At 36.5% G+C, this 20,208-nt stretch overlaps 1 protein-coding gene across 2 annotated transcripts in view; it reads left to right on the top strand.

Annotated features, from left to right (window-relative positions):
- The window catches only part of TBC1D8B (TBC1 domain family member 8B), a 77,755-nt gene that overhangs the window by 36,993 nt on the left and 20,554 nt on the right, over positions 1–20,208 (top strand). For both annotated transcript variants that reach the window (XM_027533649.1, XM_027533650.1), the window contains exons 8-11: positions 5,507–5,656; positions 6,148–6,298; positions 8,891–9,105; positions 19,075–19,192. In XM_027533649.1, the coding sequence (XP_027389450.1) occupies positions 5,507–5,656; positions 6,148–6,298; positions 8,891–9,105; positions 19,075–19,192 (634 nt within the window). The remainder of the gene's footprint in view (positions 1–5,506; positions 5,657–6,147; positions 6,299–8,890; positions 9,106–19,074; positions 19,193–20,208) is intronic.

Raw genomic sequence — 20,208 nt, 5'->3', positions numbered from 1 at the left:
CCACAGTGATTTTGGGGCCCAAAAAAATAGTCTTTCACTCTTTCTATTGTTTCCCCATCTATTTGCCATGAAGTGATGGGACCAGCTGCCGCATCCTAGTTTTATGAATGAGGGGTTGCCTTTTCCAAAATTTTATGTAACATATGTATTCTTTTCAGACTGATTCCTTGGCAGTATGCATGTTTCCCCCATATCTTTTTGTGGTTTGATATCTCATTTTTTAAATTAAAAAATACAACAGATACTTGTTAAACTTCAACTATGTGTGTAAGGAACTGCCAGGTTCTTTCCCTGCCACCACCCCCAGATTTATTGTGATAATTGACAAATTGTGTAAGTTTAAGATGTATGATGTGATGATTTGATACACCTATATTAAAATAGGCCTTAATATATCTGTATCAAATCATCACATCATATATCTCAAACTTACACAATTTATATGTCAATTAAATGATTACCACAGTAAAGTTATTTCACTTATCACCCACTCATGTAATTACAATTTTGTAGTTGTAAACATTTAAATTCTACTCTCATAGCAACTTTCAGATATACAATATTGATAACTATAGTCATCATGCTGTAGATTAGATTCCTAGGGTTTATTTCTCATATAAACTAGAAGTATGTACACATTAACCAACATCTCTTCATTTCCCCCTTTCCTATCCCCTGCAAACCCCATTCTACTCTGCTTCTGTAAAGCTGGCTATTTTAGATTCCACACGTAAGTGAGATCATACAGTATTTGTCTTTCTGTGTCCGATTTATTTCACTTAGTGTAGTGTCCTTAATGTCTGTCAATGTTGTTGCACATTGCAAAACTTCCTTTTATGGCTGAAGAATAATTTTTTGTTTATCTGTATACCACATTTTCTTTGTTGATTAATCTGTCAACAGTTAGGTTTGTCTTAGCTTTTGTGAACAATGCTGCAGTGAGCATATGGGATGCAGTTATCTCCTGAAGATAGTGACTTCATTTCCTTTGACTATATACTGAGAAGTGGGATTACTGAATCATATGGTCGGTCTTTTTTTAAAAACTTTATTTATTTATATTTTTGGTTATGCTGGGTCTTCACTGCTATGCTCATCCTTTCTCTAGTGTCAGCAAGCAGGGGCTACTCTTCATTGAGGTACACGGGCTTCTCACTGCGGTGATTTCTCTGCTTCTCTTGTTGCGGAACACAGGCTCTAGAGGACAGGCTCAGTAGTTGCTCTGCAGCATGCGGAATCTTCTTGGACCAGGGATCAAACCCGTGTCCCCTTCCTGTATTATATTGAGGCAGGCAGATTTTTAACCACTGTACCATCAGGGAGGTCCCCAAGTGGTAGTTCTTATTTTTTTGAGGAACCTTCATACATGTTTTCCATAGTGTGGCACCAATTTGCATCATCACAAACTGTGCTTGTGCTCTCTTTTTTTCCATATTCTTGCCAACACTTAACTCTTGTCTTTTGATAAAAGCCATTCTAACAAGTGTGTAGTTATATCTCATTTGTTTTTCTTGCTTAGTTTCTCTGGCCCGGATGTATGGCACTTTGTTGAATAGTAGTAGTGACAGTGGGCACCCTTTTCTTGTTCTTAATCTTAGAAAGCTTTTAACCTTTCACCATGGAGTATGATGTTTGCTTTGGGCTTGTCACACATAGCCTTTATTATATTGAGGTATGTTTCTCTGTATCCACTTTATTGAAAGTTTTTATTGTGAAAGGATGTTGAATATGTGTCAAATAATTTTTCTGCATCTATTGAAATGATAATATGGTTTTTGCCTTTCATTCTGTTCATTTTATTGATTTGTATATTTTGAACCATCCTTGCCTTCCAGGGATCGTAGTTGATCATGGTGTACGATCCTTCTAATGTGCTGTTGAATTCAGTTTGCCAGTATTTTGTTGAGAATTTTTGCATCTGTATTCATCACGGATTTTGGGCCTGTAGTTTTCTTTTCTTGTAGTGTTCCCATCTGCTTTGGTTTCAGGGGACTGCTGGCCTTGTAAAAGAAGTTTGGGAGTGTTGACTCCTATTTAATTTTTTGGAAGAGTTTGAGGATTAGCATTAATTCTTCTTTACATATTTGACAGATTTCACCCATGAAGCCAGGGATTTTTGTTGTTATTGTTGGGAGATTTTGTATTGGATTCAGTTTCCTTACATATCATTGGTTAAGTTCAGATTTCCTATTTTTTATGATTATATCTTGGTAGATTGTATGTCTCTTGGAATTTGTGCATTTCTTCAGTATCATCCCATTTATTGGCATATAATCAGTCATAGTAGTCCTTATGATCTTTTTAATTTCTGTGTCATCAGACAAAATCTCCTCTTTCATTTCTAATTTTGCTTGAATTCTCTTTTTTTTATTGGTAAATCTAGCTAAAGGTTTATCAGTTTTGTTTATCTTTAAAAAAAACCAGCTCTTAGTTGTGTTGATTGTTCATGTCTTTTTATTGCTGAAAAATATTCCATTTTTGGATATATTTGGATATATATAATATATGTATAATGGATATAGCAGTGTTTATCCATTCACCTATTGAAGGATACCTTAGTTGCATCCAGGTTTTGGCAGTTATGAATAAAACTGCTATAAACATTCATGTGCAGATTTTTGTGTGGATGTGTTTTTAGCTTATTTGGGTATATCCCTTGGAGCACAGTTGCTGAATCATAAGGTAACCTATGTTTAGCTTTATAAGAAACTGTCACACCATCTCTTAAAGTACTGTACTGCTTTGTATTCCCATCAGCAATGAGTTCTTGTCCCACATCTTCATTAGCCCTTGGTGTTACCAGTATCCTGGATTTTAGCCATTTTAATAGGTATGAAATGGTATCTCACCCTTTAACTTTGCAGTTACCTAAAGATGTATGATATTGAGCATCTTTTCATATGATTGTCATCTTTATATATATATATATATTATATATATATATAATATATATATTATATATATAATATATATATTATATATATATATAATATATATATATTGGGTGAGGTCTCTGCTTAGGTCTTTTGCTTACTTTTTAACCGAGTCCTTTATTTTTTTTAAACAGTTTCCTTTAGTTCTTTGAATATATGTATAATAGCTGGTTTCCATTCTTAGTTTAAAAAAATCTAAGAAGTGAGGCCCTTTAGGGACACAATTGTTGGTTGCCTTTTTTCGAAAAAAAATTGTATTTAAAAATAATTTAATTAATTAATATTTTGGCTGTGCTAGGTCTTCGTTGCTGCAAGGGCTTTTCTGTAGTTGTGGCGTGCAGGGGCTGCTCTCTAATTGCAGTGTATGGGTTTCTCATTGTGGCACAGGCTCAATAGTTGTGGTGCACAGGCTTAGTTGCTCCGCAGCATGTGGGATCTTCTTGGATCAGGGATCAAACCCATGTCTCCTGCATTGTCTTCTGTGTCTCCTTTACCACTGAGCTACCAGGGAAGCCCCTTGTGTGTATTTTTAAGCCTGGCTTCTTCAGATCACCCCCTCAGTCATTATAAATCAGTGGTCAGCCAATGATGGGTCAGAGATGTCCTTAAATGCCTTGAACCATTAAGTTCTCCACCTTTTCCAAGGAGATCTTTGTGTAAAGGTATTCCTCATACTTTAGGCAGTTTATCAGTCAGCCTTAGTTTTCATTTCTTATTTCCAAGATCAGCCAGAGTTGAGTGACGGGGGCCTTCTCCTGTCCCATCTTGTTCCTGGGCAGGTTCACAGTCTTGTATACTCATGTATACTTTCAGATTCTGAAGAATATGTTGGAATCTTTCAAAGTTCCCTTATGGCCATCTTGTTTTCAAAGCCTTCCTTTAACATTTTAGCCAGGCTCTTGTTTGCTCCAAATTGAAATCATAGCCTTAGGCAGCTGTGACATTATCAGCAGATTGCTGTGGTTTTCTTATAATGCCCTGAGGAAAGTACTTTTTACAAAGAACTGAGCTCTGAATATGCAGGTCAGGAAGCAACAGTTAGAACTGGACATGGAACAACAGACTGGTTCCAAATAGGAAAAGGAGTACGTCAAGGCTGTATATTGTCACCCTGCTTATTAACTTATATGCAGAGTACATCATGAGAAATGCTGGGCTGGAAGAAGCACAAGCTGGAATCAAGATTGCCAGGAGAAACATCAGTAACCTCAGATATGCAGATGATACCACCCTTATGGCAGAAAGTGAAGAGGAACTAAAAAGCCTCTTGATGAAAGTGAAAGAGGAGACTCAAAAAGTTGGCTTAAAGCTCAACATTAAGAAAACTAAGATCATGGCATCTGGTCCCATCACTGCATGGGAAATAGATGGGGAAACAGTGTCAGACTTTATTTTTTGGGGCTCCAAAATGACTGCAGATGGTGATTGTGGCCATGAAATTAAAAGACGCCTACTCCTTGGAAGGAAAGTTATGACCAACCTAAACAGCATATTAAAAAGCAGAGACATTACTTTGCCAACAAAGGTCCATCTAGTCAAGGCTATGGTTTTTCCAGTGGTCATGTATGGATGTGAGAGTTGGACTGTGAAGAAGGCTGAGCACCAAAGAACTGATGCTTTTGAACTGTGGTGTTGCAGAAGACTCTTGAGAGTCTCTTGGACTGCAAGGAGATCCAACCAGTCCATTCTGAAGGAGATCAGCCCTGGGATTTCTTTGGAAGGAATGATGCTAAAGCTGAAACTCCAGTACTTTGGCCACCTCATGCGAAGAGTTGACTCATTGGAAAAGACTCTGATGCTGGGAGGGATTAGGGGCAGGAGGAGAAGGGGACGACAGAGGATGAGATGGCTGGATGGCATCACTGACTCGATAGACGTGGGTTTGGGTGAACTCTGGGAGTTGGTGATGGACAGGGATGCCTGGCGTGCTGCAATTCATGGGGTCACAAAGAGTCGGACGTGACTGAGCGACTGAACTGAACTGAACTGAGCTCAGAATCAAATCCAATGGTAAAAACACCCTGGGAATGGAGTTTTCTGGGTAGCTACTAATTCGGTGAAAATATTGACTGTGTTCTGGGGATGGGGCTTTTAATGAACCTCCAAAAGATCCATTGGCTGTGATAGTTCTGACTTTCATGACTACCATACCTTTGAACTTGAAAGGGAGGGAGGATGGGAATAACTTGAAGTTAAAATGTAACAGACTGGTGTTCTTACTGAGGTTCAATAGTTTTTTTTTTTTTTTTTTAATTGATACTTTTCAGTTCATTCTGTACCTTTGGTTAATTTCCAGTGTTCTGAACTGTTTTTTGCTTTTTAATATTTTGCCAGTATTTGTTTGCCCATATAAAGGAACTGATTCACTAAGGTCCTGAGTTTGATGTTCTTGACATTGGTTTGTTGACATCCCTAATTTTGATAGAAAAACAAAGTTCTTCTGAGACATTGCATTAATATTTATTATGTATATAAATCGTGGTTCTTAAGTGACAGATAAAACATTAGCACTTTTTCCTCTTGCAGAAACTTTTAGGCATACATTTGGGACAATTACATTCTTTCTTTTTCAGGTTCCTGTTAGTTCTGATTCTATAGACCCATCTGATGATACTGAGGTACAGTCTTTGACATGTCAGAGAGAATGCAGCAGAACTGTGAACACTGAAGCTTTAATGACAGTATTTCACCCTCAGAATTTGGAGACCCTTGATTCCAAAATGGTAGGAAAACAAAATATTTAAATCTGTGGATTGAAACAATTGATTAAAAATAAAAATATTAGACTAGAAGGTATTGCAACTGAAAATTCTTCTTTTAGGGCTAGAAAAGATTTTCTAGCAGATACAAAATACGACTATTATCTAGAATTAAGATGAAAATTGAATCTTGGGTTTTATTTGCATAGATTTCTGACAGTCAATCCTAATTGGAGTGATTGGTGTCCTGATTTTCCGATTTTAACGTGAGTTTAGCTAAGAACTAAAATAGTAAATTAAAGCTGTTATGCTCACATGGGTTTAGAAGATTTTTGTGATGACAGTGTTCCAGTGGTTAGCCCATCTGTGAATACCGATTTTGAATTTCTATGTTCTTATTTTCCATAGGTATTGTTTTTTGGTGAAGAAAGTTGTCAAGTTATTTGAAACTTAATTTCAAATTAAGTTAATTTCTCATCATGTTTAATTGCTTTGATTTTTTGTTGTTGTTACAGTTGAAAGAAAAGATGAAGGAACAGTCCTGGAACATTCTATTTTCAGAATGTGGACGTGGTGTTAGCATGTTTCGGACCAAAAAGACTCGAGATCTGGTTGTAAGAGGGATTCCAGAGACCTTAAGAGGAGAGCTCTGGATGCTTTTTTCAGGTATTAAACTTACTCACTTTATTCATTTAACAGACATTAACTATGCCCCAATAAAAATAATTACAAAGATGGCTAGAACAAAGTCTTACTCATCATCCCATCATGAGTTCAGACTAGTCAAAGAGAGTACAATAGTTACATGTACTTACCTTTATATACACACATCCATTGCCTGAGCAGATAAGTTTATGAGGCAATATATAGCTAACTGCAAGGGATGGAATGGGAACCTCTAGTGTTAAAGGAAAGTTAAGGGGAAATGACATTTCATGAAAATGTTACTCTTTGGTGTCCTGATGTTAGAGGTTTTAGTGTGAAGCTTTTCCTTTTTTTTTTTTTTTAAATTTATTTTTTGTTGAAGGATAATTGCTTTACAGAATTTTGCTGTTTTCTGTCAAACCTCAACATGAATCAGCCATAGGTATATATATATCCCCTTCCTTTTGAAACTCCCTCCCATCTCCCTCCCCATCCCACCCCTCTAGGTTGATACAGAGTCTCTGTTTGAGTTTCCTGAGCCTTACAGCAAATTCCCATTGGCTATCTATTTTACATATGGTAATGTAAGTTTCCATGTTACTCTTTCCATACATTTCACCCTCTCCTCCCCTTTCCCTATGTCCATTAGACCATTCTCTATATCTCTTTCTCCATTGTTGCCCTGTGAATAAATTCTTAAATACCGTTTTTCTAGATTCCATATATATATATTTTAGAATACAGTATTTATCTTTCTCTTTCTGACTCACTTCACTCTGTATAATAGGTTCTAAGTTCATCCATCTCATTAGAACTGACTCAAATGTGTTCCTTTTAATGGCTGAGTAATATTCCATTGTGAATATGTACCACAGCTTCTTTATCCATTCATTTGTCGATGGACATCTAGGTTGCTTCCATGTTCTAGCTATTGTAAGTAGTGCTGCAGTGAACAATGGGATACATGTGTCTCTTTCAATTTTGGTTTCCTCATGGTATAGGCCTAGAAGTGGGATTGCTGGGTCGTATGGTGGTTTTATTCCTAGTTTTTTAAGGAATCTCCATACTGTCTTCCATAGTGGCTGTATCAACGTACATTCCCACCAACAGTACAAGAACATTCCCTTTTTCTCCACACCCTCTCCAGCATTTATTGCTTGTAGCCTTTTTGATGATGGCCATTCTGACCAGTGTGAGGTGATATCTCATTGTAGTTTTGATTTGCATTTCTCTAATAATGAGCGATGTTGAGCATCTTTTCATGTATTAGCCATCTGTATGTTTTCTTTGGAGAAATTTCTGTTTAGGTCTTTTTCCCACTTTTTGATTGTGTTGTTTGTTTTTCTGGTATTGAGTTGTATGAGCTGCTTGTATATTTTGGAGATTAATCCTTTGTCAGTTGTTTCATTTGCTATTATTTTCTCCCATTCTGAGAGTTGTCTTTTTGCTATGCAAAAGCTTTTAAGTTTAAACAGGTCCCATTTGTTTACTTTTGTTTTTATTTCCATTACTCTAGGAGGTGTGTTATAGAGGATCTTGCTTAGATTTTTGTCATCGAGTGTTCTGCCTATGTTTTCCTCTAAGAGTATTATGGTTTCTGATCTTACATTTAGGTCTAGAATCCATTTTGAGTTTATCTTTGCGTATGGTATTAGGAGGTATTCTAATTTCATTCTTTAACATGTAGCTGTCCAGTTTTCCCAGCACCATTTATTGAAGAGGCTGTCTTTGCTCCATTGTATATTCTTGCCTCCTTTGTCAAAAATAAGGTACCCATAGGTGCATGGGTTGATTTCTGGGCTTTCTATCTTGTTCCATTGGTCTATGTTTCTGTTTTTGTGCCAGTACCATACTGTCTTGATGACTGTAGCTTTGTAGTATATTCTGAAGTCAGGAAGGTTGATTATTCCAACTCCATTCTTCTTTCTCAAGACTGCTTTGGCTATTTGGGGTCTTTTTTGTTTCCATATGAATTGTGAAATTTTTTGTTCTATTTCTGTGAAAAATGCCATTGATAATTTGATAGGAATCACATTGCATCTGTAGATTGCATTTGGTAGTATAGTCATTTTCACAATATAGATTCTTCCTACCCCGGAACATGGAATATCTGTTTATGTCATCTTTGATTTCTTTCATTAGTGTCTTATAATTTTCTATGTACAGTTCTTAGACAAGTTTATTCCTAGATATTTTATTATTTTTGTTGCAGTGGTGAATAGGATTGATTCCTTAATCTCTCTTTCTGATTTTTCATTGTTAGTATATAGAAATGCAAGTGATTTCTGTGTATTGATTCTGTATCCAGAAACTTTGCTAAATTCACTGATTAGCTCTAGTAATGTTCTGATACTATCTTTAGGGTTCTGATACTATCTTTAGTATCATGTCATCTGCAGTGAGAACTTTACTTCTTTTCTGATCTGGATTCCTTTAATTTCTTTTTATTCTCTGATTGCTGTATAGTGTGAAGCTTTTCATTTTGTTTGTACTCAGATAACACTTAAGCATAGAGCTAAATTTAAAAGCAATCCAGTTCTTCATGTATATATGCAAGTTGTAGCTTTTTTATATTCCTTTTCTTTTGTGTGTCAATGTTAATTATCTATACAGGTGCTGTTAATGACATGGCTGCTAATCCTGGCTATTATGCTGAAGTGGTTGAGCAGTCCTTAGGGACCTGCAACTTGGCTACTGAAGAAATTGAACGTGATTTGCGTCGCTCCCTGCCTGAGCATCCAGCCTTTCAGAGTGACACCGGTATATCTGCTCTGAGGCGGGTACTTACTGCTTATGCATTCAGAAATCCCAAAATTGGATACTGCCAGGTATGCTGTCATTATGAACTCAACTATTTACATGTTCTAAATGATAAAATCACATCAAATCCAACTCTACTAATAAGAACAGAGATTGGCCTGCGATTGATAGTGGATATTATTAATCTAAGAATGGTAGTAGAAATATTTAGAATTGATATTCTATTATTTCATTTCTCTTTTATGTTTAACAAATATTTATTGAATTCCTGCTCTGTGAAAGATACTGTGCTGGGTACTCAGGACTACATAAAGCTGAATCAGATAAGAATCCTCCCCTTAAAAATATATGGACTGGCAGGTATTAAAACAGATTCATTGGCAAATGAAAAACAAATGAGACAGTTTATTAGAGAATATTAAGTCTCACCAGGATTCATAAAAGGAATAAGTTGAAGGAACAGAAAAGACTTCATGGAAAAAGTGGCACTTGTAGGTCTTGAAATCCGTGAATTTTGGATATATGGAGAAGGAATGAAAGACCATTCTAGATGAAGGAATCAGTGTAACCAGGCACAGATAGAGGTAAATATGGAATATATGTAGGACCATGTTCTGTTTTGGAGAAAGAAATGGCAAACCCCTCCAGTATCCTTGCCTGGAAAATCCCATGGACCAAGGAGCCTGGTGGGCTGCAGTCCATGGGGTCACAAAGAGTTGGGCACGACTGAGTGACTAACGGACAGATGTTCTATTTAGTAGAAGTGTATAGTTAATGAAATGAAGTAACTGGGCAATTGGGCGGTGGAGGAGGGATCAATAAGGTAGATTGGGATAAGTCAGGAGTTTGATTTTACTTTGTAGACAGTGGAGGAATCATTGAAAAAAATCCTTTAGGAGGACACTAAAGGGTATGCTTGACTGCTAACCAATAATTTCAAACAGATAATTGCTCAAACACAGAAGTTTACTTAAAGGATTAAACAGTTTCTTTAACAGAGCAAGTTTTCAGGTCAGTAGGTAGCTCTACTCCATGTGATTATTCAGAGGTATAGGATGACAACAGGCTCTGTCATCTTCAAAACATGCCTTCCACAGTCCTCTTTCATTGCCATTACTACTCACAGGAAGAAGGGAGACAGCATAGAGAAACAATTATGGGAAATTATTTTGACCAGGCCCACATATTATTGGAGGATCTTGGAGGTCTCAGGCAACACATATTTATAAAGAAGTCTGCAAAAATTCAGCATGATTACACGCACGTACATCCAGATACTATGGGAGAAAGGGAGACTGGATTATGGTGACTAGCTAGCACTCTTAGCCACACATTTATTTATAATGAAGGCTCATCCAGTACTCATCACAATGAATGGAAATGGACCAAGTTACATCTCTGTGAAATTTGAGAATTCCAAAAGTGAAAAAAATCTTTAAACTTTTTAAAGTGAAAATCTTTAAACTTCCCAGAGAAGGGAGAAATACATCACCAGAAAGGAAACAAAACTAGAATGTCACCAGACTCCTCAGCAGTAACTCTTAAGGTAGTAAACAGTGAAATGATGCCTTTAAATCTTGAGGAAAAAATCTTTAACTTGGTATTCTATATTTAATCAAACGGTCAATTAGATGTCAAATGCAAGCATTTAAAATATTTTTCTTCCATGTATCCTTTCTTAAGAAGCTACTGGAATGTATGATTTTATAAAATAAGTTGTGTGCCTGCTTGTGTACTCAGTTGTGTCTGACTCTTTGCAACCCCATGGATTGTAGCCCATCAGGCTCCTCTGTCCATGGAATTCTCCAGGCAAGAATACTGGAGTGGGTTGCCATGCCCTCTCCTCCAGGGGATCTTCCTGACCCAGGGATTGAACACATGTCTCCAGTGTCTCCTGAATTGGCAGGTGGATTCTTTACCACTGAGTCCACCTGAAGAAGCCTACAAAATAAGCTGAGGAGGATGAAAAAAAGAAGAGATGATTCTCAGAAAGAGGACATCAACGTAGGAAAGGAACTTAAGGAAACATGCCTTGAGAGCAGCTACTAAAGATTGAAGCAAGAGGCTAGATAGTTCTGTGAAGAAACCAAAAGAAAATTTGAATCAGTACATACTCGTATGTTCAGAGTGGCTCAGTGGTCAAGAATCCACCTGCCAGTTTGTAAGACATAAGTTCAGTCCTTGGATTGGGAAGATCCTCTGAAAGAGGAAATGGCATCCCACTCCTGTATTTTTGCCTGGGAAATCCCATGAATACAGGAGCATGGTGGGCTGTAGTACATGGGGGCGCAAAAGATTTGGACACAATTTATCGACTAAACAACAACAACAACAACAAACCATTATGACTACATATCAATCCTATCTATCCATTGAAACTTATCAATAGAGAGGAAAGTTTGAAAAGTAATTTAAGTGAATGGACCATCTAAATGACAAGTATTTAGCCTGTTTTAGGGTCCCTGAAAGGTAAAAAAGAAGCATGATGCTTCTTTTCTCAAAGAGCTTACACTCACAAAGCCTGAGATATTATCTGTATGCAGTAGTTTAGAGGCAGCTTCAAAGTAGGCATTACTCGGTTTTTTACTTCTAAAAAATGAAAGCAAAGTTAGAAACTTGGAGGGCCAAAGGAAAGTTACTGAGTTAGGTAACACTATGAGCACTATTATTCAGGTGAAAATAAGTTGGCCATGGGGGTCAAACTGGCTAGGTTCATGTTGGACTCAAGAAGTAAGTAAGTTTGTGTGAAGCAAGATCGTGGTGAATCTTTTAAGTTTGGGAAAAGTTTGAATTTAATATGGTAAGCAGGTTTTATTGCTTGTTATCAAAAACCCAGGTGAACAATACCAACTCATTATGGCTGGCTGACTGGCTTTATCTCTTCTTTATCATCTTTAAATTTTGTTTATCTTGTTATTGTTGAGTTGTAATGATTCTTTATATATTTTGGATACTAATCCTTTATCAAATATAGTAGTTGCAATTTTTTCTTCTATTCCATGGATTGTTCATTTTCTTAATGGTACTCTTTGAAGCACCAAAGTTTTATTATTTATTTTTATGTTTTTCTTTTGTTGTGTGTGCTTTTGATGTCATATCTAAGAAGCCATTGCCTAAGCCAAGGTTAAAAAGATTTATTCCTTTGTTTTCTTCTAAGGGTTTTATAGTTTTAATGCTTAAATTTAGGTTTCTGGACCCTTTTGTGTTAATTTTCATGTGTAGTGTATAGAAAAGGTTCAGCTTCATTCTTTTACTTGTGAATAGCCAGTTGTCCCAGTGCCATCTGTTGAAAAAAAAACAATCTTTTACTCACTGAATTGCCTTGACACCCTGCTGAAAATCAATTGACTATAAATGTTAGGGCTTATTTCTTGACTCAAAATTCTGTTCTATTGATTTACGTTTCTGTTCTTATGCCAATATCACACTGTCTTTTTTATTGCAGCTGCGTAGTAACTTTTGAAATGGGGAAATTTGAGTCCTTTAACTATTTTTCCAAAAATTATTTTGGCTTTTTTAGATCTCTTGCATTTCCTTACGAATTTTAGGATCTGTTTGACAATTTCTGAAGAAAGCAAAAAAAAGTCCTGGTCTTCTAACCAGAACACAGGATTTTTTTCTTTTCCCATTTAATTCTTTTTAGATTTTATTCAAGGTTGTTTTGTAGTTTCCTATGTGGAAGGCTGTAGATTCTTACTTCCTTTGTTAATTTTATTTCTAAATTTTTTATTCTTTTTGACATTACAATAAATGGAATTGTTTTCTTGATTTTATTTTTGGATTGCTCATTTGCCACTATATAGAAATACAATTGATTTTTGTATATATTGATTTTGTATCCTGTAATCTTGCTGAGCTTATTAGTTCTAGTAGAGTCTTTTTTTTTTTTTTCTTTTGTGGATTCCTTACTTAGGATTTTCTGTATACAAGATCATGGAATCTGAATAGTGAATATTTTTACTTCTTCCATTCCAACCTGGATGTCTTTTTCCCTTTTTTTCTTGCCTGGTTGACTTGGCTATAACCTTCAGGTACAATGTTAAAGAAAAGTGGTGAGAATGCATATTCCTTTCTTGTTATTTATCTTAAAAGGAAGCAATCAGTCTTTCATCATTAAGTAGATGTTTGATGTGGGCGTTTTATAGATTATGTTTATCATGTTGTGGAAGTTCCCTTATATTCCTAGTTCATTAAGTGTCTTTATCATGAAAGGGTAGTGGATTTTAAGTAGTGGATTTCTGTGTCTGTTGAGATAATCATGTGACTTTCCCCCTTTATTTTAGTAATATCATTGTTGACCTGAAACAAATAGACCACCAGATATTTCTTCAGCAGAGATGGGTTTATTTAGGATGAGCAGAGAATTGGCAGTTTGGGGTCTACAACCATGGTGAGCCATTGGCAAGTCCCCTCATGCCAAGGGGAGGAGAAAACTTTTATAGAGAAGAAAAGGAAGTTGGAAGGGCTATAGTAAACTAAGAGTCCATAGCTTTGCATTGGCCTTGTCAGGAAAGAAAAGTCTTCTTCCTGTTAGTCTCTGCTGTAGTTGCAGGGCATGAGAGCACCCCCTTCTGGTCTCCAAATTATTTAATTGAAGTTTCCAATTGTTAATTTTTTACATCGTGTATTACTTTTGTTGTCATGTTTCACCACACTTGTATTGCCAGGATAAATCTTACTGGGTCATTATGTGTAATCCTTTTTTATAGGCTATTGTGTTCGATTTTCTAGTATTTTGTTGGAGATTTTTGCATTTATATTCATAAAATGTATTGATAATTTTCTTGTGATGTCTTTGTCTGGTTTTAGTGTCAGGGTGTGTCAGGGTGTCAAAAGAATTGGGCTTCCCAGGTGGTGACTAGTGGTAAAGAACCAACCTGCCAATGCAGGAGACATAAGAGATGGCAGGTTTGATCCCAGGGTCAGGAAGATCCCCTGGAGAAAAGATTGGCAACCCACTCCAATATTCTTGCCTGGAGAATGCCCATGGACAGAGGAACCTGACAGGCTATAGTCCATTGGGTTGCAAAGAGTCAAACATGACTGAAGTGACTTAGCATGCATGTACGCACGTCAAAGAATGAGCTTGGTAATGTTTCTTGCCCTCCCATTTGGTGTTAATTCTTCTTTAAATTGTGATAGAATTGGCCAATGAAACTATCTGTTCCTAGAGTTTTTTTGTAGAAATTTTTTTTTTATTATTAGTTCAATATCTTTACTTGTAATAAGTGTTGTCAGATTTTTCTGTTTCTTCTTGAGTTGGTCTTGGTTTTTCTAGGAAATTGTCCATTTTATCTAGGTTGTCTGATTTGTTAGCATAGAGTTATTCCTTGTATTCCCTTAATAATCCTTTTTATTTCTGTTAACATTGGTAGTAATGTTCTCTATTTCTTGATTTTAATTTGAGTCAGTCTTTCTATTTTTTGTCTTTTTGGTTAGGTTACCTAAAGGTGTTTCAGGTTTTTAAATCTTTCTAAAGAACCAGCTTTTGATTTTGTTGAGTTTTCCCTATTTTTTTCTATTCTCTATCACTTCCTGTTTGTGCAGAGCCTCAAGATTAGCCAGAGATAAGAGCTTAGAGCTTTTTCTGTTCTTTCCTGAATGTGCCTACAGCTGTGGGCAGGCATAAAACCGTATCATGCACTTGGCCTTCTAGATTCCCAGGAATAAATTAGCGCTTTCCAAAGCCCCCCATGGATGTCTCATTCTCCAGCTTTTCATTTTCACCCCTTATTAGCCTGTTGTTTGGCCCAGTTGTTACCATTACCTCAGGAAACCACATGTTCAACAACTGCTTCTGATTTTTTCAAGGAAAGGCTGTTTGCCTTGGGTAAGCTCTGTGTTGGGTCAAATAAAGACAGCCTTGTGAGTGCAGTTTTCTAAGGAATGACCAGATAGGTCAAATACTGACAGTTCACTGGGAATGGGATGTTGGAGGCACTTGAGCCCCATTCTGTTTCCTCCCATGGCTGCTAGGTGCTGCTTTTCACCATGATTCCTGAGTGTTGGTTTTTCAGGCTTCTGTGAAGCTCAGGAGGGGTGGGACTTGGACAATTTAAAATGCCACAGGGTTCACTGTTTTTACTGAGATTCAGCCATTTTATTAACTAATGCTTCCTGACTTGCTGTAAGTTTTTGGTGAACTTTCAAAGTTCTGAAAAATTGATTTTGATGATTTTTGCAACTAGTTCTTACTACTTTTACTGAGGAAAGCTTTTTTCAGAGGGCCTTACTCTGCCATTTTCACTGATGCTGCTCCCATTATGGCTTCTTGAACAGGAAAGTGATGGAGTGAAAACTGAACTTGAAGTCAGATATTGCTCCAGATCTGACAAAGATTGATATACTTAATATACAAATCTATAAGAAAAGTATTGAGTTATAAAAATGAGCAATGGACATGAAAAGATAGTCACAGAAAAAAATACAGATAATAAAGTTTAAAAAAGAAGGTTCAATCTCAAAGAAAGTCAAATTCAAACCAGGACATACTATTTTCACTATCAAATCAGCAAAGACAATTATAATTGTCACAGTTCTTAGTATTGGCAAAGGCACAGGGAAGTAAACATTCAAATACTGTAAGTCAGGAATATAAATTGGTACAGTCTTTCTGGAATACAATTTGGCAGTAATATCAAGTCATTTAAAAATAATATTAATTGACCAAATAATTTAATTTCTATGTATCTTTACTGAGAAAATAGTAAACCACTTGGATGAAGATTTACATACAGAGATATTCATTAACAGTGTTATATATAATACTGAAATGCTGAAATCAGCCTAGATGTCCAATAATAGTAGAATGGCTAAATCATTTATAGTATATTACACTTACTAGATTTTTTACAGTCATTAAAATACTATTTTAGAAGAGCTATTTGATGATTTGATGGCATTGAAAATGTATGTTAAGTGAAAAAAAAAAAAAACTTTAATACACAGTTTGGTCTAAATTTTAGAAGGGGAAAAAGAAACACAGAAAAAAGTACATCAACTCATTAACAGTGGTGATCTCTGGCTAGGTAGGATGCAAGAGGTTTGATTTTCTTCACACCTTTCCATTCTTTCCAGATTCTATACATTATATTGCCTTTATAATAGGGGCTATGACCAAATGTTATATAAAAGTAATGATCTGACATTAGTATGGAAGATAGATTAGAAGAAGGAGAAAGTTAGGGTGGTAGTGAGAATGGAGAGGTTAAAGCAAATTTAAAAGACATTTTAGGAATTCCCTGGTTGTCCAGTGGTTAGAGCTCTGCAGTCCAACTGCAGGGGGCACAGGTTCAATACCTTATGGGGGAAGATAGATCCCACATGCCATGTGGTGCAGCCAGAAAAATAAATACATAAAAATAAAAGACTTCTTATAAGAAGAAACTCTAGGATGTGAAGACAAATTGGACGTGGTAGATAAAGGGTTTCTAGCATGATCAAAATTAAGGTAGCAAAGAAAATGCTATTTAATAGAAGAAAGAAAATTTAGTTTTAGACACAACTGAGAATGACATTTAAGAGATGTTACCTTGTGGGTAGATGAAAATACAGATGAGGTTTGTTTTTTCCAATCTGTCCTCAGTTCAGTTCAGTTCAATTGCTCAGTCATGTCCAACTCTTTGCAACCCCATGAATTGCAGCATGCCAAGCATCCCTGTCCATCAACAACTCCTGGAGTTCACCCAAACTTATGTCCATTGAGTCAGTGATGCCATCCAACCATCTCATCTTCTGTCATTCCCTCTCCTCCCGCCTTCAATCTTTCCCAGCATCAGGGTCTTTTCCAATGAGTCAGTTCTTCGCATCAGGTGGCCAAAGTATTGGAGTTTCAGCTTCAACATCAGCCCTTCCAGTGAATATTCAGGACTGATTTCCTTTAGGATAGACTGGTTGGATCTCCTTGCAGTCCAAGGGACTCTCAAGAGTCTTCTCCTACACCATAGTTCAAAAGCATCAATTTTTCAGCTCTCAGCTTTCTTTATAGTCCAACTGTCACATCCATACATGACTACTGGAAAAACCATAGCCTTGACTAGACGGACCTTTGTTCGCAAAGTAATGTCTCTGCTTTTTCATATGCTGTCTAGTTTGGTCATAACTTTTCTCCCAAGGAGTAAGTGTCTTTTAATTTCATGGCTGCAATCACCATCTGCAGTGATTTTGGAGCCCAAGAAAATAAAGTCTGTTACTGTTTCCATTGCTTCCCCTTCTATTTGCCATGAAGTGATGGAACCAGATGCCATGATCTTCGTTTTTTGAATGTTGAGTTTTAAGCCAACCTTTTCACTTTTCTCTTTCATTTTCATCAAGAGGCTCTTTAGTTCTTCACTTTCTGCCACAAGGGTAGTGTCATCTGCATATCTGAGGTTATTGATATTTCTCCTGGCAATCTTGATTCCAGCTTGTGCTTCATCCAGCCCAGCATTTCTCATGATGTACTCTGCATATAAGTTAAATAAGCAGGGTGACAATATACTGCCTTGACATACTCCTTTCCCAAGTTGGAACCAGTCTGTTGTTCCATGTCTAGTTCTAACTGTTGCTTCCTGACCTGCATACAGATTTCTCAAGAGGCAGTCAGGTGAAGAATTTTGAAGGATTTTCTTGAAAAATTTTCCACAGTTTGTTGTAATCCACATAGTCAGAGGCTTTAGCATAGTCAATGAAGCAGAACTAGATGTTTTTCTGAAATTCCCTTCCTTTTTCTGTGATCCAATGGATAGTGGCAATTTGATCTTTGGTTCCTCTGCCTTTGCTAAGTCCAGCTTGAACATCTGGAAGTTCACTGTTCACATACTGTTGAAGCCTGGCTTGGAGAATTTTGAGCATTACTTTGCTAGTGTGTGAGATGAGTGCAATTGTGCTGTAGTTTGAGCATTCTTTGGCATTACCTTTCTTTGGGATTGGAATGAAAACTGACCTTTCACAGTCCCATGGCCACTGCTGAGTTTTCCAAATTTGCTGGCATATTGAATGCAGCACTTTCACAGCATCATCTTCTAGGATCTGAAATAGCTCAGCTGGAATTCCATCATCTCCATTAGCTTTGTTCATAATGATGCTTCCTAAGGCCCACTTGACTTCGCATTCCAGGGTGTCTGATTCTAGGTGAGCGATCATGCCATCATGATTATCTGGGTCATGAAGATCTTTTTTGTATAGTTCTTCTGTGTATTCTTGCCACCTCTTCTTAATATCTTCTGCTTCTGTTAGGTCCATACCATTTCTGTCCTTTATTGTGTCTATCTTTGCATGAAATGTTCCCTTGGTATCTCTAATTTTCTTGAAAAGATTTCTAGTCTTTACCATTCTATTGTTTTCCTCTATTTATTTGCATTGATCAATGAGGAAGGCTTTCTTCTCTCTCCTTGCTATTCTTTGGAACTCTGCATTCAAATGGGTATATCTTTCCTTTTCTCCTTTGCTTTTTGTTTCTCTTCTTTTCACAGCTATTTGTAAGGCCTCCTCAGACAACCATTTTGCTTTTTTGCATTTCTTTTTCTTGGGGATGGTCTTGATCCCTGTCTCCTGAACAATATCACAAATCTCCATCCATAGTTCTTCAGGCACTCTGTCTATCAGATCTAATCCCTTGAATCTATTTCTCACTTCCACTGTATAACTGTAAGGGATTTGATTTAGGTCATACCTGAATGATCTAGTGGTTTTCCCTACTTTCTTCAATTTCAGTCTGAATTTGACAATGATCTGAGAAAGTATGTATTTTTTAAGACTTGTGATAATTTATACTTTTTACTCATTGAAATTAGTCTAAATTACAGAAGTTTTACTTAACTGTGTTCTATGTTCATGATATTACTATTTCATTTTCCTGGAATTTACCGTGTAAAATAACTGATTAGCAAATGATAGACTGACTTCAACTTGTTTTGCTTTGGACTGGCTCAGAGTTTTCATGTTTCCATTATGATTACTCTCATAGTTGTTGTTACTGCTGAAAACTACTGTATTTGAAGAAGAGATGTAATGATTACGCAAGCAACATTTATGTTTTATTTTTCTATGAATTTTAGGCAATGAATATTTTGACTTCAGTGTTGCTTCTGTATGCAAAAGAGGAAGAGGCTTTTTGGCTTCTGGTTGCTGTATGTGAACGAATGCTACCTGATTATTTTAATCGTCGAATCATTGGTAAAAAAAAGCACACACACATGTATTCATATACAAACACATATTTCTTTTCTAAAGAATTTATAGGCCTCTTGTCTATTCAGTTACCTATCAAATGGAAGAACTGATCAATTAAGTTTTTGAAATGTATAAAATGTAAGCAATATCAAGATACCACATTCACTGACATGCTCAAGAGAAGAGCTTTTTGCACTCGACATATGATTGGAAAGATTGCTTAATATATTGCTTTTTAAAAAGAAAGTACCTGGCCTGTTTCTTTATACAATCAAAGTTTTAAGTTTACTATTGTTAAGTTTCTTGAACGAGATTTTAATCAGCTTAAAATCTCCACATTTTTATGAATTTTATAGAAATATGCAAGCTTGGAAAGAGGGATCAAGTTCTTAGTTTGTTAATTATATAATATTTTCTTCAGTCATCAAATATTTATAGATCTGTGATCCCTTACTTTAAAACCATAGGTGGTCTTTCCTTTGTACCTTCATAAGCCTTCTGTTTGCTTCCCTTGTGGCTCAATTTGTAAAGAATCTGCCTGTAATTCAAAAGACTGGGTTTCGATCCCTGAGATGGAAAGATCCTCTGGAGAATGGAAAGGCTACCCACTCCAGTATTTTGGCCTAGAGAATCCCATGGACTGTATAGTCCATGGGGTCGCAAAGAGTCAAACACAACTAGCAACTTTGACTAAGCCTTCTGTATCACGGCTGCTGCTGCTGCTGCTAAGTCGCTTCAGTTGTGTCTGACTCTGTGCGACCCCATAGATGGCAGCCCACCAGGCTCTCCCTTCCCTGGGATTCTCCAGGCAAGAACACTGGATTGGGTGTATCATGGCTAGGTCACTGATTATATTATCTTGTGTTATAGTTATTTGTGTATTTATCTTAAGTTCTATTAGAGATTAAACTCTCTGAGGATAAGAACATTTTAATTGGTATATCTCTTATAGCACCTAGTACAGGTTTCTGGACATAATAAAGATTCTATAAGTAACTGTCAAATGAATATAAATTGAG

The sequence above is a fragment of the Bos indicus x Bos taurus genome, chromosome X (assembly GCF_003369695.1).
Source record: "Bos indicus x Bos taurus breed Angus x Brahman F1 hybrid chromosome X, Bos_hybrid_MaternalHap_v2.0, whole genome shotgun sequence".
Classification (NCBI taxonomy): Eukaryota; Metazoa; Chordata; class Mammalia; order Artiodactyla; family Bovidae; genus Bos; species Bos indicus x Bos taurus.
This window is presented reverse-complemented; position numbering and strand designations above follow the sequence as displayed.